General features: G+C 43.9%; 1 protein-coding gene across 5 annotated transcripts in view; it reads right to left on the reverse strand.

The window, feature by feature from the left end:
- Window positions 1-25,530, reverse strand: part of GLS (glutaminase) — a 116,097-nt gene that overhangs the window by 67,524 nt on the left and 23,043 nt on the right. For 4 of the 5 annotated variants that reach the window (XM_067549008.1, XM_067549007.1, XM_067549010.1 and 1 more), the window contains exon 6: window positions 19,458-19,621. In XM_067549008.1, the coding sequence (XP_067405109.1) occupies window positions 19,458-19,621 (164 nt within the window). Of the gene's footprint in view, window positions 1-12,418; window positions 12,489-19,457; window positions 19,622-25,530 lie in introns of those variants that run through there. The other variant, XM_067549011.1, reaches the window with a different exon arrangement.

Raw genomic sequence — 25,530 nt, forward strand, 5'->3', positions numbered from 1 at the left:
GTAGCACATACAGGCTATGTTGTCTGTTAGGGTCTTTGTGTGTGATCCTGTGACCAGCAGAAGGAAATGGGGGCAGAAATTCCTGACTGCTCTCAACTCCAGGAGATTGATGTGAAAGAATTATCTATGCAGGTGACCTTACCGTGTGTCATGAGACCGTTTAAATGTGTGCCCCACCCTCTAAGCGATGTGTCAGCGGTAAGAAGCGACGACGGTGATGTCTGGAAGAAAGAGATCCCTTTACATACATTGGCTGTGTCCTTATACTAGTCTAAAGTGCTTTTGATTCTGGTGGTAGTGACAGGGGCTTGTCCAACCTGTCCCCATTTGATCTGTAAATCGAACTGAACCAATAGTTGGAGGCACCACATGTGAAGCCTGGCATGTAGTATCACCGCCTTGCCTGCTGCCATATGCCCCAAGGGTTGGAAGCAGAGCCTGGCCAGTATTTGTGGGCTGCATTGAAGGGTGTCTATAAGTGAAACCAGGGACAGGAACCTGTGTTGAGGTAGGAAGGCTTTGGCCTGTAACACGTTGAGGTCAGCCCATATGAATTCCAGGCATTGCACTGAAGTGAAGGTTCACTTCTGGGTGCTAATCTGTAAACCCATTGTGTAAACAAGTGTACTGAAGTGCCAATGACTTGATGAGCCTCCCAGAAAGATCGGGCTCTGAGGTGACCATCTTCCAGGTATAAGTAAATCATTATCCCCTGAAAGTGTAAATAAGCGGTTACCACAGAGAATTTTTTAAAAATACTCTTGGGGCCAATGAAAGCCCAAAGGGGAAGACTCTGTATTGGTAATGGTCGTATCCCACAGCAAACCTGAGAAATCGCCTATGAGCCAGTAGGATCAAATTGTGAAAGTAGGCATCCTGGAGGTCAAGGGCCAAAAATCAGACTCCCTGTTCCAACACTGGAATGATCGTCAGTAAAGTGACGATCTTGAACTTTTGAGCCTTGACAAACTTGTTGAGAGCTCTGAAGTCTCATAGGGGTCTCTAATCTCCCTTTCTTTTGCATATTAGGCAATAATGATAGTAGCACCCCTTGCTGAGGTATTGGTTCTATGGCTCCTAACTGGAGGAAATCTATCCCGTCATAGTAATCTCTCATGAGAAGGGTGCCTGAAGGAGGACAAGGAAGGGTGTTGTGGAGGGAGTAGGGAGATGAAATGGATGTAGCACCTGGATCGGACGATCTCTAAGACCCATCAGCAGTCAGATGTTATGCATTCCCAGCCACTGCAGAATGTTGCCAATCGGTGGCTAAATGAGTGTGCAATGATGGTAGATTGCGTCAGTCAGGGGGAGTGGTCTATTGGCAACTAGACCTGCCCATCAAAAGTGGTGCTTAGATGTTGGGATGAGAGGTGTGGGCCAGAAGATGTACATTTTGGAAATTTTCCTTCCATTCTTTGCAGTTTGTAAAGGCACCGAGGTTGGTAATGAGCTGCACACAGTCTATGCTGGAATTGGGGATTAAATCATCTCTTTTGCACCACTGTATAGATATCTAGTGACCAGAGGGTAGCTGTGGAATCCTTCAGGATACAAAGTCAGTCAGTGTTCTCAGTGAAGAGCTTTGTGCCCTCAAAGGGACGATCCTCCACCATGAACTGCGCCTCTTTCGAGAATCCTGACAAGTGGAGCCATGATATCCACTGCATTACTACCGCCATGGAGATGGACCTAGCTGCCATGTCAGCAGCGTCAAAGGCTGATTGCAGCAATGTTTTTGCTACTAATTGTCCTCCCTGGATAATGGGCTTGAAGGAGTCCTGATGTACTTCTGGCAACTTTTCAGTAAAATCATTAAGTTTATTGTAATTTATGTAAACACATTTAGCCTTGAGCACCTGATAGTTGGCGATATGGAACTGTAAGGTGGCCAAGGAATATGCCTTTCTACCAAAAAGACCAAGACACTTCCAGTCCCTATCGTACAGTGTAGCTCTGAACTGATGTTGTCAACCATGGAAATTGATAGTGTCCCCCACAAGGGAGTTGGGTGGCAAGTGGGAAAACAGGAATTCTAATTCCTTAGTAGAGACACACAGTATTTTTTGTCCGCTCGCTTGCAAATTGGTGTCACTAATGCTGGGGCTTGCCACACAGTCTCTGCCGGGTCTAAAATGGCTTCATTGATTGGGAGGGCAATCTTTGAGGATGACAAAAAGTGGAGAATATCAAGAAGCTGATGATCGGCATCCCTGATTTACTCTTGTGGTACGCTGAGGGTGTCCACCATCCTTTCACTAGCTCCTGGAAAAGACAGAAGTCGTCTGACATAGATGGTAGGAAAGGCATGACAGCTTTATCTGGAGAAGAGGAGAATATGGTCTTTGATATTATTTCCTCCTCGATGCCAGTCTCCTTTTCCTCCATCTCCTGAGGCAGTTCCGAGGCCCTGGACACTGCAGCCAGGGGATGTGCCTGGACAGTTCTCGAATGAGGCTAGAAGCTTGAGCAGCAAGCTGTCAATGCTCTGCCCAAGGGCCCCAATGAGGCCACTGTGGTGGCATAGGGCCTGCAGGAGGTGCCCATACAAGATGGTGGCAGTGATGGAGCCATCTGAGTGTATATTCTTGGGCCTTGTTGGTAGTGTCGATACCAGGGAGGACGGAGACCTTGTCTGTACCGGACTCTCTGGTACTGGACTAACTGTCGCTAGTGGTACTACAGTTGATTTGCGTACCGGGAACATCTTTTTAGAGTACTTACTCTTGGCCCTCGGTACCAAAGACTTGGTGTCTGTGCCCATAGGGTTTGTGAGCCTGTCAGCAGTACTCTCAGCTGTCGAGAGGCATGGGTGCTGGACTGAAATGATCTTGGTGCCAGTGGTGCCAAAGATACCGAGTGAGATGGCGATTGCTTGCAGCTATCTTTGGGGTGACTTAGGGGACTGCTAATGGCTCGGTCTCTAGCTAAAGGGTGAAGGGAGAAGGAACTGGAGGGGAGTTGGCCTGTGCGTGCTGACTAGCCTTGTGGGGCACCACGAGGAAAGACAGCGCATGTGTGGACCCAACAGACACCGCTACCAAAGTTCTCAGATCAGCAGCACAGGGATGCAAGCACACCTACAGTAGAGCACTCATAGGGACGCTACTCAAAAAAGAACATGGTCATACACATCAAATTTCTCCATCCCAAAGGGAAAATAAGTAGCCCATAGGAGAAAGGTCATTTATTTATTGGAGGAATATGTATTTCCAATGGAGCCTCAGTAAGAACCACATCGTACAACAATCAAGTTACTATTCTAATAGTTCATTACTGCCTCATTGCTGCAGTAACTGATCTAGGCTACACCCCAGACAATTATTTCATATGCAATTTAGACCTTTCTCCTAGTAAACTCAAATTACACTCTCTCTTCTCTGCCAGTTTTCTTGGTTGCTTTTCTCTGTTGACCGTATGCCCTTTTTGTGTTGACTCCCTAGCTATTTGGCTTGCAAACTCCAAGTACAAAAAGAAAAGGTCAACACTTACGCGTGCGTGCTCTCTCTCCCCCTCCCACACCCCCTCTCCATACATACATACATACATACATACATACGTACATACATAAAATATCATGGTTCATGTCACATACATTATGTGACACTTCTCAAAACATATAAGGCATGCTAAGCCCTTGGGAAAATGCAGAAGGGAAGAGACAGAAGACTGCAAGGAACCCCTACACAAGGACTGTTCACACACACAGTCTTTTCACTCAGGAAGCAAGAGGACCCACACCAGCATTTAGTGCTATACTCTCAAGGGTCAAGCCCGGCCTTTACTTTCAGCCTCCAAAAGAAGCTTTCTATAGTGTCCATAATGTGTGTTTATCCAAGTACAAACAGATGTAATTGACAGATAAGCATAGCTTCTGTTACGTAAGTTATAAATATACATTCCAACATGAACGTACATAGTACCAGAGCATTAAGAAACCCAAACTCTAATCCCAACTCACACAATGATTTATAATACCTTGGAAAAAGCTCACATCCTCCCTGTACAATAATTTGCTCATTTGTAAATTAGGCATAATACACACTTTTGTAAAGCAACTTAAGATACCTAGATGAAAGGTGCTCTATTAGCGCAAAGAATTATTAGCAGGACACACTAAAATCTTTCTAAAGAAGCAAACTGTGTGAATAGGAAGCCCAAGGAAACCATCTAATTGCCATTGTTTGGAGAAGAAATGAAAAACATATTTCCATTTCCACAGATTTTTTTTTAACAATTAAAAAAAAAAAAAACCTTAAATCTAGAGTGCTACTTATGTAATTTCTTAGATGAATCTTTTCACATTATTATAGATAGGATTTTTTAAAAAGTGGTTTCACATAAAATACCACTAACAACAGTCATGATATAAATGACAAAAAAACTGAGAGAAATATATACTGAACTACTGAAAATTCAGCTACCTTCACAATTGTGTGGATCACTAGCTCTGTCTACTTCATCACTGCCACTGTCAGATCAATACAAAGTATTATATTTAAAGAAAAAGCATAGTGATTTTTCACTATGTTACTATGTTCACAGATTACTTATGATTGTCAAATTAGCATTAAACATCCCAGCTCGTTTTATACAAATTTCCACTCCCATAACACTTTACATGGTACTTCATTAGTGTAGAATTTTCACTATGATAGGGCTATTAAAAGTATATGCATACTGTACCATATAAATATAGACCTGGTATGCTACTGTAATTTTTAGACTTAACAGCTGAATCATTTTGCCTTTGGCTCAGCCTACAGACACTTACATACTTGAAACTATCCCAAGGATATGACATTATACTAGTTCTTATGTAGTAATGAGATGAGTAAACACGATAAAGCAATCTTAATTCTGAAATTTCAGGCAAAACCCTACAAACACTATACGCGAGTAATCTTATGCACATGCATAAATTAAAGACTGCAAGGCTGCACCCTAAGTTAGCAGAGAAAAATATAAGGCTATTATATATAAAACTATGGATCACATCTAACTAGCAAACCTCTGTCTTAAGAGGTCACTTTAATATTTCCCAACCAAGGGAAAAATGAGCTCTGTTACATCTAAAATTAGCACATGATATTTCAGTGAAATTTCTGCACTCAAGCAAAACCATGTAAAAAAGTGCTACAAGAGCAGAAGAGCTTACAGACAAAAAAAACCCTAGTTTAGAGAACACTAATATGGCAATCCACAGGAGTAAGCAAACAGAGCTGTAAACAGGGGAGTTTGAGAGGGAGAAGGGGAGGCTGCTGGAGAAGGGAGGCAAGCCCTTGGTGCTTAGGGGCCAGTGAACTTTAGGTGGGAAGGCTATGACAGAGACAGATGTAGTAGTGACCCAAGCAATGGAAGAGAAAATGAAAATTACCGGATGTGGAAGCTGCAGGATGTACATGATCCTGGAACAGGTACCTGAAAAGAGCTTTGTTTGTAGGAAGTGCCACCTGATAGAGCTGATGGAAGAGAAGATCTGAGATATAGAGATGGAAACTATGGTTGAGTTTTGAAGCGGATTTGAGCAGATGATGGAGGGAAGGCAAGAGGAGGCTGAATGGAAAAGTCAAGACTCAAAGATGCCTGCTGGACTGAAGATCTCGGAGGGGCGATTATTGGGTAAGGAAAGTGGCCAGTGAAAGCATGTGACTATAAGAACCAGGCAGAAGAAAAGACTGGCTAATGAAGGAGAAATACAGGTCAGGAACAGGTTTGCTGAGTGAAAAATGAAAAAAGCGCACAGCAGACAGTAACTGAAAGTGGAAGATAAGGAAGAAGAAAAGAGTAGCTAGTCCTGTAAGAATGGAGGAAGCATCAATGGAGTAACCCAGAGTTCAGAGCCCCAGAGGGATATAGAATGACTTGCAGAAGATTGCAAGGGAAAATAAAAGACAAGAGGACTTGCAGCCAGAAAGAGCAGGAGGAAGGCTGGAGAATCACACCATCACTAGGAAGAGGCAGGTCTATGTGATTGAGATCGAGCCGGTCACCAGAGCTGATCCAGAGTACAGAAGGGTGTGCTGTCTGCTGGAAACTAAGACATGGTAAGTGGACCTGAGGCTGAAAAGGATCCTAATGGGAGCAGGAAGGAATCTGCTGATTGTCCTTCGTGTGGGAAAAAATGACAGCTAGATTCTCACTGGAATATATCAAGGGAGACTATGCCAGGCTGGGAAAGACACTTAAGGAAACAAAAGGCTCAGGTGATCTTCAGTGGGATTCCACCTGATCCTTAAGGAGAAGAACGAAGGCAAGACAAGATTACAATCATCAACAGATGGCTTAGGCAATAGTGCTCTAAGAAGGGCTTTGGTATGTTTGACCACAGGAAGACATTCATGGACAGAGGACTGTTCTTGTGGGATGGATTCCACCTGAGTAGGGAAGAAAATAGACTTCTAGGATAGAGGCTAGCACAACTGATTAAAAAAAGCTTTAAACTAGGAACTCTCGGGAGATGGCTGGGAGATGCTCATGTAATCTTCATGCCTGACTTTAACATTGAGAGTGAGGAAAATCAAGTAAGAAAGGAATAGCAATGGAGAATGGATATTAAGAGGAAAGAGAGTCAGGTAGGTAAATACTGGCAGTAGAATGACTGTACTCAACTGAACTAGGAGTGTGGGCAAAGCCAAGCAGAAACAACTAAGATGTTTGTATACCAATGCAAGGAGCCTGGGTAAAATGGAGGAACTACAACTACTGGTGCAGGAAGTGAAACCAGATATAATAGTAATTATTGGTGCATAACCAGGGTATAGACATATCCACTTCATACCTCCCAGGATGCACGAACACAACAGCAGACATGCTGAGCAGGAATGGTGGAATAGTAGTCATGACTGGAATATAGGTATTGAAGGGTATATGCTGTTCAGGAAAGACAGAAATAAAGGCAAAGATGATAAAAGAAAGTTACTCACCTCATGCAGTAACCGAGGTTTTTCAAGATGTATGTCCCTGTGGGTGCTCCACTTCAGGTGTCAGTGTGTCCAGGCGCCATTTATCTGAGATTTGTGCAGCAGTGCCTGTACAGACCGCACATGTGTGGAGGGTGTCTCACGACGCTGTTGGTGCCCTAGCCGAAGCTCACATGGCCTGACCCCCTCAGTTCCTTCTCTACCATGGAGAATATAAATACTCCGAAGTAGAGGGAGGTAATGGAGCACCCACATATGGACATATCTCAAAGAACCTTGGTTACTGCATGAGGGGAGCAACTTTCTCTTCTTCTTTGAGTGATGTCCCTGTGGGTGCTCCACTTCAGGTGACTGTACAGCAGTGTCCCACTATTGGCAGGGGAACTTCGGAGCAGTCTCGGTAACCAATGATAGTACTATGGATCCAAGTTGAGTGTCCATATTAGTGTTATTCATAATAGCATAGTGGTTTATAAATGTGTGCTCAGAAGCCCATGTAGCTGCCCTACATATTTAAATATAGGGACGTTGCTGAGGAAGGCAAGAGGTCATCATTGCTCTAGTAGAGTGAGTTTTAACACAGAATGGAGATTTTGACTCTGACTGTTCGTAACATAGATGAATACATCCTGATATCCATCTAGATAGTCTTTGAGTGGATATCGTGTTACCTTTTGAGCATTCTGTTATGGAAACAAAGTGAACAGTCTCACTGATTTATTAAACTGTTTAGTTCTGCTAAGGTAGAATAATAGTGCTCTGTGGATGTCCTATGTATGCCAATTAGCCTCTGATTAATTTTTGTGTGGCTTGGGGTAAAATGTTGGCAGGTATATGGCCTGGTTAATATGGAAAGAGGATGATATCATCAGTAAGAATTTTGGGTGTGGTCTCAGAGTGAGACTGTTCTTGTGAAAAACAGCATTGGGGGGGGTGCGCCATAAGTGCCCCTAACTCATCTACTCTTCTCACTGAGCAAATGGCAACTAGGAACGCCACTTTCATCAACAGATGGAGGAAAGAACAGGAGGCCAGGGGCTCAAAAGGGGCATGTGCGAGTCTCCTTAATACCACACTTAGATCCCAGGCAGGTGTAGGCTTGCGTATTTCTGGGTATAAATTTGGGAGTCCTGTCAAGAAGGGTTTCATGATCGGGTGTGAGAAAATAGGCGAGACTTGCCTGCTTTGATGGAATGTGTTAATGGCCGCCAGGCGTATTTTGATGGAGCTCAGTGATAATCCTGTTGTCTTTCATTCTAATAGGTAATCAGTGGTAGGAGTGCAGATATCGCTGTTGTGGTTTTGGTGTGGCACTATACTGTAAATCTCTTCCATTTTTGCAGATATGTCATGCGAGTGGACAGTCTGTTAAGCAGTACAATTTCAGACCTGCTTTGAGCACATTTTCTGTATTGGTTGAAACCAAGGAGCCTCCAGGCTGTCAGATGGAGCATGTTCAGATTGGGGTGAGCAGTCCTGCCATCATTTTGTGATAAGAGGTATCTTTCCGTCGGAAGTCTCATTGGGATGCAGATGGACATTTTTATTAGGTATGGGCATTACGGTTGTCTGTGCCATGCTAGAGCTATAAGAATGATCGAGGAATGGGCCCGTTTTATCTTGTTTATTACCCAATGCTAGCAAAGGGAATGGTGGGAATACATATAGTAGTGCACCTTTCCACTCGATTAGGAGGGCATCTCCTAGAGATTGATAATCATGACCTGCTCTGGAGCATAACTGATTGCACCTGTGATTACTTCTTGTCGTGAACAGGTCTATTGATAGTGTGCCCCATCTTTGAAAAATACTGCATAGGTTGTGTCACTTATCTCCTATGCATGCTCCAGCCTGAATCTCCTGCTCAGCATGTCTGCTGTTGTGTTCGTGCATCCTGGGAGGTATGAAGTGGATACGTCTATACCGTGGTTATGCACCAATTTCAAAGTTTTATGGTCTCGGTGCAGAGTGAGTAAGAGTGGGCGCCGCCTTGCCTGTTTATGTAAAACATTCATGCCATATTGTCTGTCATTATTTGGACTGATTTGTGTTTTATCTGTGGCAAGAAATGGGCATATGCTTTGCGTAACACTCTCAGTTCAAGTAGATTGATGTGTAACTGCTTCTTACCGAGTCCACTGACCCTGGACAGTGCCGTCTTGCATGTGTACGACCCAGCCTATCAATGAGGCATCCGTAGTAATTATGATTGATGGTATCGACTTTTGGAATGGTATGCCTCTGTATACATTGTCTGTGTTCATCCACCAGTCCAGGGAGTCCTTGATTATCAAAGGTACTGTTAGTTGTTTGTTCATTCTGTGCCTGCTCAGAGTGAAGACTGAACACAGCCATCTTTGGAGACCTCTCATGTATAGTCTGGCGTGTTGTACCACAAAGGTGGTGGCTGCCATATGGCCCAACAGTTGGAGACATGTGTGGGCTGTAACATAAGGACAGGCTTTTATGTCCTGGATAAGGTTCAATATTGACTGAAATCTTTGAGCTGTTAAGAGTCGCTGTTGCCGTGAATGAGTCGAGTTGTGCTCCTATAAATTCTAGGGTTTGCATCGGTACCATGACTGATTTCTGAAAGTTTATCTGTAAGCCTAGTTCTTGGAAAATATGTATCATTCTCTGTGTATTGTATTCTGCCTCCATGTACGTTGGACTTCGGAGAAGGCAGTCATCCAGTTAAGGAAAAATTATTATGTTTAAGCATCGTAGATGTGCCGCAACCACTGAGAGTACTTTGGAAAAGACTCGTGGTGCGGTGGATAGGCCAAAGGGAAAAAAACACATATTGGTAATGATCCATACCGGCTGTAAACCCAAGTAATCGTCGATGAGATGGGTGTATGGAAATACAAAAGTAAGCGCCCTTTAGGTCGAAGGCTGAGAACCAATCTCCTCATTCTAATGCAGGGATGATAGTTGCTAAAGTGACCATTTTGAACTTTTGAACACATATGTACTTGTTGAGCAAGCTGAAATCTAGAATTGGTCTCCGCCCCCCATTTTTCTTCTGTGTAAGGAAATATTGGTAATAGAATACCAGGCCCCTGTATTGAAGTGGAATCATCTCTATTGCTCCCAGCTGTAGTAAGTGTAGCACTTCCTGCTGCAGCAGGTGCTCGTGGGAGGGGTCCCTGAAGAGGGACAGGGAGGGTGAGTGGGTAGAGTGGATTTGAAGGGGATGGAGTAGCCTGTGTGGATGATTTCTAGGGCCCATCTGTCTGTGGTGATTGCTGCCCACCTGGTGAAAGAGGGGCGCAATCAGTGTCCAAAAATGGTCGGTGTTGCTGCATGCGAGGTGTGTCTCAGACCCTCGACCGAACCCTCAAAATGATTGCTTGTGCTGAGGCGGTTGAGAAGAGGCGGAGTTGTTCGACATTTGCCTTTTCCTCTGTGACCGTTGTTTTTGCCTATAATTATCGTAAGGCCTTTGTTGGCGACTGGAGAAGTCTTTCCATTGGTAGGGTTGGTACCTTCTGTGTTTGAAGCATGGTGTATATACACCTAAAGTTCCGAGAGCTGTTCTGGAGTCTTTCATGGAGTGTAACATCTCATCTGTCTTCTTTGAGAATAACTTGTCTTTTTCAAAGAGTAAGTCTTCAACTTTTGTTTGTAGACCTCTCAGAATGCCGAATGATTGGAGCCAGGCGGCGTGGTGCATAGCAATGGCCGTGACTGTTGTGCGAGCTACTGTATCAGCTACATCCAGAGCTGCCTGCAGAGCCGTTCATGTGATCAGTTGTCTCTCATCTACTAGGGATTTCAACTGTCTGCTTCTCTTTATGTAAATACTGTTTTAGCTCATTAATTTTCCCATAGTTATCATGATTATATTTGGCCAGTAAGGCATTATAGTTGGCCACTCTAAATTGCAAGGAGTTTTTTGTTGAGAAGTATACCTTGCGTCCCAATAGGTCCAAACATTTACTGTCTTTATCACCTGGAATGGATTTAAGCTGGGATTGTTTGCTTCTGTGAATCACTGCATCCACCACCAGGCAGTTGTGAGGAGAGTGGGTGAATATAGTATTACAGTCTTACAGATTGTAGGGATTGATGCTGGTGTTTGACAGATGGTATCAGCAGGTTGCATTATGGCATCGTTGACTGGTAGAGCTATCTTAATATGGGCTGAAGTATGTAATATTTGGAGTAATTTATGTTGGGTCTCTTCAACCTCCTGTAAATGTATGTCTTGAGATATTACTACACATTTGAATAGTTCTTGAAATTGTTTGAAATCATCTGCCGTAGTCAGTGGAAGAGGTATTACCTCTTCGTCTGGCAATGAAGATGAGTTGTGGGCAGGGGAATTCTCCTCCTGCATCCCGTCATCTGATTCCTCCAGGACCTCATCCTGGGTAGGTGATGGTGGAACAGACTTTTCTAAGGCTGTGGTTGATGTTGAAGGCATGTGTTGTTGAGTGCTATGGGATGTGCCCGGATCCATGTGCCATGTGACTGGGAAGATCTCTGAGAAAGAATTTTCATGTGTTCAATCCATTCTTTCATACTCCTCTTGATCTGAGCCAGTGATTTCAGTGAGGCCATAGATTCTCTTCTGTCCAGGGAAGACTGATATCGAGAGAAGACTCCCTCATGTGAGCCTTCTTCGTCGTCGCCAGATAATGGAATGGGAATAGGTGATATAGATGATTGTGATGCCTGAATATAAGGCCATCTGTCGGTGCCATAGAGAGGGGAATGAGAAGGAGGCATGTCTTTCTGTGTAGAGTGCTGAAATTGTTTTGCTGCTACCGATGGCACCGAGGCTGACTGCTCTATCGGCATGATTGTCAGTACCATGTGTTTTATTTTCTCCCTTGTCGGTGCCGATGATGGTGCTGAGGACAGTGGCATGAGTGCCTGTGCAGCTTTTGGCACCAATTTGGCTGGTGTCGACGGTGCCATAGCCAGTGCCGTTTTTCGGCTCGGTGCCGATGGGGCCTTGGTCCCTACAGTGCCTGCAGAAGTAGGCACCGTAGTTGAACTCTCCCTGGAAGTAGATGGTACAGGATGTAAGGATTTGGCTGGAGACAGCTTTAATTTTGGCGCGTCGTGGCTCTCTTCCTTTTCATATTGGAAGTTTGAGCTGTAGTGTTGCTCCTTTCTCCGGTCTCCGACTCAGAGATAGGCTGTAGGGACTCCTCCATGAGAATAAGTTTGAGGAGGAGATCTCTATCTCATCGACTTCACGCCTTAAGCTTAGAGCAGTGAGTATGTTTGGCCGAGATATGGCCCTCTCCTAAGCATCTTACACAGAGAGTATGTGTAATGATCGAAATTGAGACTGCTTCTCTGCAGGATTCTCACCTCTTAAATCCTGGTGATCCTGGCATTTCAGAATTTTAGGGAAGGTGATACATGCAAAAGCGAAAGAAAAAAAATTATTTTTTAAACTATGTAACTTATCTATCTCAACTAACACGTCCTATGACTAAACTATGCCTAAACTCACTAATTCTTATCTTTTATCTTACCGGGAAAGAAGTGCTGCAGAACTCCGTCTCAGGCCAGGGATGGTTGAGAAGGAACTGAAGGGATCGGGCCCTGTGAGTGGCAGTGAGGGCACCAACAGCGCCGTGAGGCACTCTCCATGCATGCGTGGACCATATAGGCACTGCTGCACAAATCTCCAATCAACGGTGCCAGGACGCACCGACACCTGAAGTGGAGCACCCACAGGGACATCACTCGAAGAGGAAAGTAGCATTGTACATTAATGATTAGATACACTGTAAAGAAACAAGAAAGTGATGGAATGGATAAACAGAGTCTGTTTGGGCCAAAATCAATTTGGGGAAGAAAGCTACTAGAGGTTCCCTTGAGCTAATGCTTGGAGTATGTTATAGACCCCCAGGATCAGATCTGGATATGAAGAGAGACCTCCTTAATGTTTTTAATTAAATAAATACTATTGGGAATACTGTGATTATGGGAGACTAACTTCACAGATGTAGATTGCAGGACAAGTGCTCCTAATAATAGTAGGGCCCAGATTTTCCTGGATGTGATAAATGATACATTTCTTCAAACAGTTGCTGAATCTACAAGAAGTGATACCATTTTAGATTTGGTATTGGTGAATAGTGAGAACTGGTTGTATAGGACAATCCTGGTTTGAGTGATCATGAGCTAATTCAGTTTAAACTAAATGGAAGGATAAACAAAAATAGATTTGCAACTAGGGTCCTTGAATTCAAAAGGGTTAACTTTAAAAAAATTCATGGAATTAGTCAGGGAAGTGGATTGGAGCGAAGAATGCAAGGATCTGAATGTGGAGGAAACTTGGAATTACTTTAAATCAAAGTTGCAGAAACTATCTGAAACCTGCATCCCAAGCAAAGGGAAAAAATTCACAGGGAAGGGTTGCAGACTAACCAGGATGAGCAAGCATCCCAAACAGGTTATTAAGAGAAAACAAAACGCCTCCAAGGAATGGAGGATGGGATGGATCAGCACAGAAAGCTACTTCTTGAAGGTCAGAACATGTAGGAATAAAGTCAGAACTGCCAAAAGTCAAGCAGAGCTGGACCTTGCAAAGGGAATTAAAACCAACAGTAAAAGATTCTACAGCCATATAAATAAAAAGAAAACAAAGAAAGAGAATTGGGACTGCTAAACACTGAGGCTGGGGTAGAGATTAAAGATAATCTAGGCGTGGCCCAACACCTAAACAAATACTTTGTCTCAGTTTTTAGTAAGGGTAATGAAGATCTTAGAAGTAGTTGCAGGGTGGCAATGGGAACAAGATATGGATGTAGAAATTATCACATCTGAGGTGGAAGTCAAACTCAAACATCTTAAAGGGAATAAGTTGGGGTGACCCTCTACCCTCCATCCAAGAACATTAAAGAAAATGGCACATGAAATTGCAACCCCAATAACAAGGATTTTTAACACATCTGTAAACTCAGTAGTTGTACCCTATTACTGGAAAATTGCTAATATACAGTAATTCCTATTTTCAAGGAAGGGGGAAAAAAGTGATCCAGGAATCTACAGGCCCTGTTTGTTTGAGCTCAATTGTATGCAAGGTCTTTTTTGAACACATTTTGAAAGAGAAAGTAGGTAAGGACACAGAGGTGAATGGTAACTGGGATAAAATGCAACATGGTTTTACAAAAAGTATACAGTGCCAGACCAACCAGATCTCCATCTTTGAGAAGACAACTGATTTTTTTACACAAAGGAAATGCTGTAGTTCTAATCTACCTGGATTTCAGTAAGACATTTGATACAGTTCCACATGGGAAATTATTAATTAAATTGGAGAAGATGGGGATTAATATGAGAACTGAAAGATGGGTAAGGAACTCCTTAAAGGAGAGACAACAACACGTCAGACTGAAAGGTGAACTGACAGGCTGGAGAGGGGTTGCTAGCGGAGTTCCTCAGGGATCACTGTTGGGACCAATCTTATTTAACATTATTACTGACCTTGGCACAAAAAATGAGAGTGTGCTAATAAAATCTGTGGATGACACAAAGTTGGGAGGTATTGCCAATACAGAGGAGGACTGGAATATCTTACAAGATGATCTGGACAACCTTGTAAACTGGAGTAATAGAAATGCGATGAAATGTAACAGTGCAAAGTCATGCACTTCAGGACTAACAATAAGAATTTTTGCTATAAATTGGGGGCATAGCAGTTGGAAGTGACAGAGGAGGAGAAAGACCTGTGTATATTGGTTGATCTCAGGATGTTTATGAGTCATTGATGTGATGAGGCTGAGAAAAAGGCTAATGCAGTCCTAGGATGGATCAGGTATTTCCAGTACAGACAGGCAAGGGTTAGTACCATTATACAAGGCACTAGGGAGACCTCATCTGGAATGCTGTGGGCAATCCTGGTCTCCCATGTTTAAGATGAATTTAAACTAGGACAGATGCAGAGAAGAGCTACTAGGATGGTAAGAGGAATGGAAAACCTACTTTATGAGAGGAGACCCAAAGAGCTTGGCTTGTTTAGCTGAACCAAACAAATACTGAGTGGAGATATAATCGCTCTCTATAAATACATCAAAGAAAGAAATACTAGGGAGGGAGGAGAGTCATTTAAGTTAAGCGCCAATATGGACAAAAGAACAAATGGATATAAACTGGCCATCAACAACTTTAGGTTTGAAATGACGCAAAGATTTCTAACCATCAGAGAAGTGAAGTTCTGGAACAGCCTTCCAAGTGGGGCAGTGGGGGCAAAAAACCTAATTGGCTTCAAGACCGAGCTTGATAACTTTATGGAGAGGATGTTATGATGATGTACACGCCCACAATGGCATATAGCTGATCTACAACTGCTAGCAACAAAAATTTCCAATGGCAGGTGACGGGACACTAGATGGGAAGGCTCTAAGTTGCTATAGATAATTCTTTCCCAGCTGTTTGGCTGGTGAGTCTTGCCCACATGCTCAGGATCTAACTGATCACCATATTTGGGGGGTTGGGAAGGAATTTTCTCCAGAGTCAAACTGGCAGAGACCCTGGGGTTTTTTTGCCTTCTTCTGCAGCACAGTACATGCATCACTTGCAGATTTAAACTAGACCTTGTCTACACACAAAATATAAGTCGACATAACATATGTCGACTTACAGCCACCACAGTAATTACTGCAGTGCCTGACATCCACGCTACCTCCCTTGGGTTGGTGGAGTGCATCCTCACCAGGAAAACTTGGGGGCGGGGGTGTGTGTGTGGGGGGGGGGGTGTTTGCTTTCCTCTGTAGTGTGGTGTATAGGTCACTTGCTGGTGGATTTTCTGTACCTTGAAATCTTTAAATCATTATTTGAGGACTTCAATAACTCAGTTTTAGGTCAGGGGTCTATTACAGGAGTGGATGGGTGAAGTTCTGTGGCCTGTGTTGTGCAGGTCAGACTAGACGATCATATTGGTCCCTTCTGACTTTATAGTCTGAGTCTATGAACTTACATTGATCTAAGAGGGGCAGTGAGGGGAGCTCAGAGACAGGTCTCTCAGTTCCCTGCCGGGAGCCCCACAGGCTGGCTCCCAGTGGTCTACCCCCCTCCATTCCCTAACCGGAGCCATCTCTAGGCTTCACCCATCCCCATTCCCTACCAGGAGCTGGAGAAAGCTGCCAGGGGCTTCCCCTCACCCAATTCCCAGAAGGAGTGTGCTCCAGCTGCCCCCGCTTCTCACCCCACCACCTGCCTGCTCCCCACCAGGAGCCAGTTGGTCAGACTTTTCAATTTCACAGCTCAGCCATGAAATTGACAAGGCTGCCAGGCTCCCAGCAGCTAGTGGTGGAGAATCCACCCAGGGCTTCTCCCCTTCCTGACGGGACCCAGAGTTCAGCTGCTCCCTTCCCAGCTGGGAGCCAGAGTCCAGCCATCCTCAGCTTCTCCCCTCCCTACCCATGTAAAGGGGATGCAGCGTCTACATTGACACTGTGTCACCCTATCTATACTGACATAAGTCCTACACCTCTCATTGAGGTGGTTTTATTAAGTCGGCATAGCAGGGGAGTTACATCAGTGGGAGGTGCCTTTCACTGCATATACCTCCACTATTTTGTCGACAAAAGCTGACTTGTGTCGACAAAACTCTCTAGTATAGACCAGCCCCTAGCGTAAATGGTGAATTATCTCTAACTTTAAGTTTTTAAATCATGATTTGAGGACTTTAATAACTCAATCAGAAGTTGGGGGTCTATTACAGCAGTGGGTAGGTGAAGTTCTGTGGACTGCAATGTGTAGTAAGTTAGACTAGATGATTATGATGGTCTCTTCTGACCTTATAGTATATGAGTAACGCTATAATGATTAATACAGGATGTCAAGGTATCCAACACAATTCAACATTAAGCTAAGGGTATCCCTTTTGCCAGTGTAAAAATAATCAGTTCTTGCCATTCTCTTGCACAGTTAAGGCACATTATTATGTATGTGCAAATCACACAAAAGTCTACCAAGAATTAGTCACTTTTATATTGGCAAAGGATATATATATAAAGACTGAAATTTGCTGGGAGTTTTCCCTATCCAGGTACATATCACAGAAACCCATATGCTTGGTGACAACTATGAGAAAATTGCAGAGTTGTTCAATACTCCCTTAAAAACATCTCACCTCCAGTCAGCCCGCTAATACATAGTCCAGAAACTTATTCTAATATTTGAAATTCCTGACCTGCTTCAAGCAAGCAGATTGTTTGTTTAAAAATACACACACACACACACACACACACACACCCTTGTGTGTGATGGAAATGTTTTCCCCGAAAAAACCTATGCTGGTCCAAGATGGACAGTCAGTTCTGGACTGGCTCCTATGGTGTAGGAGAAGGCTTGTGGGATATTTCACAATGCTACTTAGCTAAAAACAAGTTTTATATTTCTGGAAAAAGCTGATTGCCAGTTTTCCAAAAGAGATGTACGCCAACCTATAGCCCTTGACATTTTTTTTTTTTTTTTTTTTTTTTTTTTTTTAAAGAAAAGTCCTGTAGCACTTTAAAGACTAACAAATTTAATTTCTGCAGGCATAAGCTTTTGTAGGCTGTAACCCAAAGCTTATGCCTGCAGAAATTAAATTGGTTAGTCTTTAAAGTGCTACAGGACTCTCATTGTTTTTGTTGTATACAGACTAACACGGCCACCCCTCAGAAATTTCTAAGATACTTAACTTTTAATGACGACATTGTTATGCCTAGAAAAATTAGTTGAGGTCATTTTCAGGGGGTGTTTTACAGTTTTACTTACAATTTTCCCTCTCCCTCTTTCCAGCTGGACTCTCAATACTAGCATTACAGATGGAGAAATACAAAAAACCCCAGTCCTAAAGGACACAATGTGTAATTTCTGTTTACAAACCTGCTCATTTAGGATGGGTAAATGTGTTCATGAAAGATCAAATGTGTGCCAGGTGCTCTGTGGCATCCAGACAATACATATGGATTAATTTATACCTCAACATTATATATGAAAAATAATATTCCCTCTCTCTATGCAACTACACTGTCCGCCTAGCTCCTGATTTTCCACTTCTGTTTTATGGATTTGCATTTCAATTATGCCAGGCAGACTTCTATAATTTACTGTTATTTTGCTTTGTCCTTAGCTTTATGTCAGCCAGCAGAAAAACAACATTGTAATATACATGACACGTTTTCAGTTAATTTGATGCAATACAGTAGAGTATTTCTAAACAAACCAGATTCTCTTATTGTATGGTAATTCTTTTGCTCTTCTTTGCTTAAACTATTTATGTCAATATAAAAAAAAAGAATTGACTAGTAATTTACTTTATTATTTAACTGGAATTTTTTTGCTCTAAACCCTGTATTAAAATGAGAAAAAATAACTTTTATGCCTCTCCTCATTATATTGAAAGGAACTGTGCTAAATTGATGGATACAATGTAAAACTGGCTGATTTTCAGTAACATCCCATCTTTTTAGATTGGGAGGTTTTCAAGGCAAAGACTGCTCTTCCTCCTCAGTGTTTGTACAGCACCTCAGTATTTCTGGACACTATCAAACAACAAAAACAAAACAAAAAGACTGTACACAATGGAACAAAATGCTAGTTTCCATGTCTCAGTAACAGAAAACTCATGTTCATATTTTGGTATGACAAATGTGAGCATGAAATATATTCCTCAATAAAGACAATGTTCTTAAAGTGTTACATCTTTCACAATCAAATTCTATTAATTAAGTATTAATTGCAGTATCATGGCAACAGAAATGTTGTCTGATCTCTTACTGAGCAAGATCCACTAGAAATATTTGTTTTAGAGACAAAAATCCAGGGTTTCCGCCAAAGCTAAACGAGTCATCCTTCTAACATTTTAGCACTCTGTTTTTAAAAACAGAACTTTTATGATCATGGATTACTACAACATACAGTAGAAGCAACCTAGATAAAATATTGTACAGATGAAACACACTTGTGAAACAAAAAAAACAACATTTTCAAACAACATTTGTTTTGAATCAGAAGCAGAACATTTTTTCAATGTTAGATAATCTGTGGGGAGACATTCCCAGCTTCCACTTCTACTATCTGAAAGCCAACTAGTATTTGAATCTGGGCACTAGCACCAGCTTCTCAGTGAGAATGGAGAGGGTGACTCAATCACATTTCCTTCAATCAATTTAACATCTCATTCTGTAACCTTTTTGCAGAAGGCAAGACTAGCCACCCAGCTTCACTCACTCAAAGAAATAAAGAGTTCAATTCCATGGTATTTTTCAAAGAAGTACAGTATGAAAATTACTTTACAATAATCTCCATAACTACTATTTACAAAATTGGATATAGGCAATTAAAAACCCAGCAAAGTATGTTATGCCAAGTCTGGAAGTGAGATAAAACTGGTACCTATAATAAGCAAAGGGTGAAAATTCCATGGGCAAAACATTTTGGGGCACTGACCCTAATAATTGGCAAGAGGATATATATCTGATGTACTGAATAAAAAAAGTATGAACAAAAACATATCTTCCTTTATGACAGGAAGCAGAAGATTCTCATTATTAAATATAATATAATTCTTACCATCTTCATTCAGGAAGAGTTTGTTGAATCTTAATCCACTAGGCTCTTTACCAACATATCTGTGCACATACTCTGTGCCAAGGTCATTAACAGCAACAGCATATTTCAAAGGCTTTACACAGGACTGAAGACAAAACGGAACTTTGGTATCTCCAACAGAATGCCTAGCAAAGAAACATATAAAAATATTTAAAAGGCTGCCTTTTCCCCCCTTTCTGACCACTGTGCCAAGATTAAATGCTGCAGCAGTTCTTCAGACTATTATTGATTGCTTTTTGTACTACCAATATTGTTAAATTAGATTTTAAAAGAACAGAAGTCTCTGATCAATTCTACATGTTTTGTTTTTCAATATGCGTAAAGGCAACAGTGAGTCAAGCACTGCGAATCACCATATAATTAAGGAAATGGAAGTAAGTGAGCTGCTAAAGTCTACAGAGAGGAGTCTGTATCGGAGCTAAAACTCTAATTCAGGAACTCCTGATTCCCAGTCCTGTGCTCAGATCACTAAGCTACAACAGGCACCCAGACAGGATACATCTGTTTGTGTCTAGATAATTAAAGCAATACAATTTGGATTTGAGCTTCCAGGCCTAGGTTCAAGCATGTGGATTTACATTTCAAAAAGGTCTCAGAGCAAATATCTGCCCTGTAATGAGAAGACAAAATTTGATAAAACCGATTGTTCAGTATCTTTTAACAACTAATTCAGAATGTTTGTAAAAGCAAGGATGGATTAGCGCTAGTGGTCTTAATCTGCCTAGAATGTGGGTCTCCAACCTGCTGAGTCCTTGTCTATCAGCTGAGTTTTAAGAGTACAATTTTTTGTTATATTTCCAAAAAGGATTATTTTAAGAGGCCTTTAATGGAGCTCACAGAACCCCTTTGATGGCATTGATAATATATTGCCTTTCATTAACATATTTTGTAACATTCCTAACAAAGCAAAATCCTAACCTAAGTAGCCAGAGGAACAGGAATAGATCTCAAGTCTACAATTGCAAAGAGCAAACAAAATATGATTCAAGTACCAGTTTAGCAAGGTTCCAAACTGGAATATCAGTATATATCACTTCTACCCAAAAAGTGTGTAGTATTTTCATTTCAATGCTTGCCAGTTTGACTGAAGTGGATCCTGAAATTCTCTAGCCACAAAAGCACGCCAGTGCAGCTGCTCTGTGGTGTGGCTCAACACACTTCTAGAGGGTCCACTCTCCAGGGGATGCAAGGAACAGTTGGCTGGATGGGGAACTTAGACATGCATTACATTTTTCTCATTTGCTGCAATTAAGTCATAACACATTTTGGCCCCTTTAGGAAATATATATGTAAACCCTTCAGGGTTTAGTGCGCATGACCTCTTTAAATATTTGTCCTGAGGGGGGGAATGCTGATTGATCCAGGAAGATGAAGTGCTGTTTTTGAAGGTGGGGGACAGAGCAGAGAAAGAGAGAGTGACACAGTGTGTGTGTCTGGAGCTGCAGACACCAGGGCTACAGCAAACAGGCCCTCACAGAGTGAAAGAGCCGAGAACCTGCCCGAAGCCTGGGAGGGACAGAGTGGCCAACCGGGGATGCACCAGGACAGGTTAAATGTAGAGCTGACTGCAGGTCCGCTCTGCCCACTGCTGCATCCTCTCTGGCCTGTTGGGTGATGGCGCAGTGTGCTGTAAAAGTATGAACTGAAGACCATGTTGCTGCCCTGCAAGTGTCCTGGATTGGGACCTGGGCTATGAAGGCCAGTGAGTTGCCTGGGCTCTTGTTGACTGGGCTGCCAAAACAGGGGCCGACACTTTTGCTAGTTCGTAACAGGCCCTAATACACAACATAATCCATGATGATATTGTCTGAAAGGAGACAGGAAGGCCTTTCATTCTTCTGCCATCGCCACAAAGAGCTGGGGAAGGGTCTTCCTAAAAGGCTTTGTTCTCTCGATGTAGAAGGCCAAAGCCCTCCTAAACATCTAGCAAATGAAGACTCCACTCACAGTCACTAGCGTGCGGCTTGGAGTAGAAGACCGGGAGAAAAATGTCCTGATTAAAGTGAAACTGAGAGACCACCTTTGGGAGGAATGCCGGGTGTGTTCACAGACAAACCTTGTCCTTGAAAAACACCAGTTCCGATGTCAAAGCTTTCAGTTCCAACACCCTCCTAGCAAACATAATGGCTACTAGGAAGGCCATCTTCCATGACAAGTACAAGAGAGAACATGTTGCCAATGGTTCAAATGGTGGTCTCATCAGTGTAGACAGCACCAAATTAAGGTCCCATTGAGGAACTGGCTGACGAGTTTGAGGGAACATTCCATCGAGGCCATTGGGAAAATGGCTCACTATGTGCTTCGAGAAGATTGAACGCTCCTCCACCCACGGATGGAACACCGAGATTGATGCCATTTGGATCTTCAGTGATGATACTGATAGCCCTTGATGCTTATGGTGCAAGAGATAGTCCAGGATAAGTGGTATAGATGGAAACTCTTTTGCTGAGACCAGGGGGAGAATCTCTTCCACTTTGCCCCATAGGTAGCCTTGTGGAAGGCTTTCTACTACCCATTAGGATCTCTCTAACCTGCTCTGAGCATTGCAACTCCTGTGGGTTCACCCATGGAGCTTCCAACTCGTGAGATGAAGAGACTGCAGGTTCGGGTGACAAAGGCGACTCCGATCCTATGTAATCCGGTCTGGGAGCAATGGAAGACTGAAAGGAGTCTCTACAGTGAGCTCGAGCAGCATGGTGAACCAATGCTGGCACAGCCATGCTGGGGCAATCAGGATTATCACCAACTTGTCTCTTTTCACTTTCAGAAGGACTTTGTGTATCAACATGGTTGGTGGAAAAGCATAAAACAGGTGACCAGGGAATGAGAAAAGCATCTGCTATCGAGCCCTGACTGTGTCCTTGGAAAGAACAAAACCTCCTGCATTTTCTGTTGAACCTCGTCATGAACAGGTCTACTTGGGAATTCCCCACCTCTGGAAGATGTTGTTCACCAATCTGGGCATAGAGACTACTCATGGGCAGCTACTGGCCTGCTGAGGAAGTCCTCTAGCACATTCTGGGATCCCAGGAGATAAGATGCTTCTATATGGATTTTGTGAGTTATACAGAAGTGCCAGAAGTTGAGAGCTTCCTGACACAGGGGAGAGGAGCGAGAACCCCCATTTGTTTATATAAAACATCACTGTAGTGTTGTCTATTTTTACTGCAATGCATTTTCCCACCAGATGAAGGCTTGACATGCTAACCGTACCACTCTCAACTCTCTCACATTGACCACTGACCTTGAGTTCTCATCTGACCTAGATGGGCCCCCCCAACCTGAATCCGAGGAATCGGTTACCAGTGTCATGGTGGGCTGTGGGCTTGAGAAGGGGACTCTTGCACAGACCACTCCCTGATCTGGCCACCATCTGAGCGAAATTAACACTGGTGTTGGGATCGAGTGCAGGCTGCCAGGTGTCCCAGCAGTCTCAGACAGCTTCTGACTGTGACCATAGGGTGGCAGTTCCAGTCCTCTATGATAGAGAGAATGTTGTGAAAATGAGAGTCTGGCAGGAAGGCCCTGGACTTGTTTGAATCCAAAACCGCCCCTATGAATTCTATCCTTTGCGTGGGGGTTGAGGACAGACTTCTGTGTATTGACCAAGAGGTCCAGACAGGTGAATGTTAGCTTTATGAATTCTACCTGTTGTCTGGACTTCTCTTTGATCAGCCAGTCATCTAGACACAGGAAGACCTGTAGTGCCTGCTTCCTGAGGAAGGCGACACCACCACCATGCATTTTGTGAAGACTCTGGGAGTGGTCCAGAGGCCAAACTGAAGCACGGTAAATTAGTAGTGGTGACTGGTGACCACGAATCTGAGGAATTGCCTGTGTCTTGGGACAATCGACACATGGAAATACGCAGCCTTGAGGTTGAGAGTGACATACCAATCTCCTGGATCCAGGGACAGGATGACTGACACCAGGGAGACCACATGAAACCTCAGCTTCTTTATGAACTTGTTGAGGTTCCTTAGGTCCAGGATTGGCCTGAGGCCATCCTTGGCTTTCGGAATTAAGAAATACCATGAATAAAAACCCTTTCCCCTTAACTACATAGGAACCTCTTCCACTGCTCCCACCTCCAAGAGCCACTGAACTTCTTGAATTAGAAGTTGCTCATGAGATGGGTCTCTGAAGGAGGACAGGGAATGGGGGAGGAGGGCACGGCATAAAGGTGGGAGGGAGTGGAACTGGATAGCATATCCCAGTTCCACTGTGCGTAGGACCCCCTTGTCTGAAGTAATCTGGGTCCATGCACGGTAGAAATGGGATAAACGGTTTAAAAATAGGGGTGGAGGATCAGAGTGCTGTGCTGCTAGGCCATCCTCGAGCGCACCCTCAACAATTTTGTTTTGGGCCTGGAGGCTGATTCGCGGGGCCCTCATTTCAACCAGATGAGAACTGATAGAGCTTTCTTCTTTTGTTCTATTGTTTCTGCCCCTCCTACGATTAGAATCCTGCCTCTGATGGGGCTGGAAAAACTGGGGAAGAGGCTACGGTCTGAACTGTCTCCCCTGCAGTGCCAGTGTGCGCTGCTCCAAAGACTTAAGGGTTGCCCTAGAGTCCTTTAAACTGTGCAATGTTGCATCAGTCTGGTCGGAGAACAGCGACTGGCCCTCAAAGGGTAGGTCTTGCACAGTTTGTTGGACCTCAAACAGTTTGTTGCTGCACAGTTTTTTTGGGGGAGGCCTGATGCTTGCAACCAAGAGCTGCAATGCACAGATACCTCCGAGGCCATAGTCCAGGCATCCGCTGCATCTAAAGCCCCTTGTAATTAAGCTTTTACTGTCATCTTTCCCTCCTCCACGAGGGCCACAAACTCTTTCCTGGAGTCAGCAGGGATAGACTCCACAAACTTTTGGATAGACCCACAGGTGTCATAGGAGTTTCTGTGCAGAACCGCCTGTTGATTTATCCCCCAGAGCTGTAAGCCCCCAGTGGAATACACCTTCCTGCAGAATAGGTCCATTTTCTTGGCCTCCTTGGCTTTAGAGGCAGGGCCTTGGCTCCTCTGCATTTCCCTCTCATTTGCAGCCGCAATGACCAGGGAGCTTGGGGGATGGGGTAGTATAGGGATGGGTATATAGATACTTGCAACACTTAGATGAGATGAAGTAGTTGCGCTCGACCCTTTTTGCAGCTGGGGGGATTGAGGATGGGTTTTGACAAATTGACTTTATATTTTTGTCAATAGTTTTTATTAATGGCAAGGCCACCCTCGACAGTCCCGATGGGGACAATGTTTCAGTCACTGGTCCATTCAGTCCACACAGTCCATTTCCCACTCAGCAACCTCCTTGACCTGAATTCCTAGGTTCTGTGCAACACGGCAAAGGTGGTCTTGGTGCGCCCTATTGTCCACAATTGCCAGTGCCGGAGTGGCACCCACCACTGCCTCTTCCTGTAAGGAGGAGGATGACTCCTTTAATGGGCCAGTCTCTTGACCCTCGGCACCCAGAGGGTCCTGAGGTACCGAGCAATCCGTCTCTTCCACAGTGCTGGGGGCGTCAGATGCACTACCGGCATAGGTGCCTCCATAATTGGTGCCGTGTCCAGGATCAAGGTCTTGCTCGGTACTGGTGTCAGCATCGGGTCGGGAGATGGTCTCCGATCTAATCTGGTAGAGCCTGCTCCCTGATGCTAAGGACAAGGACCAACCGGATTGGGGTCCCTGTGCCTGGTGGAAAGCCCACGGGGCCCAGAAGGGCCATTGGGATGGGCTTTGCCACTGATGGAGCCACGGCACTGCAAAAAGCTGAGACATCTCTTGGCCTCAATGCTGACTCCTGTTCCGGCGACAACTCCTTTGCGAGGTGAGGGATTCCGCCTCGGACTCTGATCCAGAGCCACTTCCCGGAGACCATGGTGGCGTGGTGCCCTTTGGTGCCAGTGACCAGTGCCGGGGCAATGGTTGTCGGGACATCAGAGCGGGCTTCCCCTTGGAAGGTACCGACTTATGAGGCACCAGTACGACCGCCTCTGGTGGTCTTCCCCAGGACTGCGGTTGCTGCAGCACAGTGTTCTC

Source organism: Emydura macquarii, unplaced genomic scaffold, assembly GCF_026122565.2.
Source record: "Emydura macquarii macquarii isolate MOO-44397 ecotype Brisbane River unplaced genomic scaffold, CSIRO-AGI_Emac_v2 contig_1253, whole genome shotgun sequence".
Taxonomy (NCBI): Eukaryota; Metazoa; Chordata; order Testudines; family Chelidae; genus Emydura; species Emydura macquarii.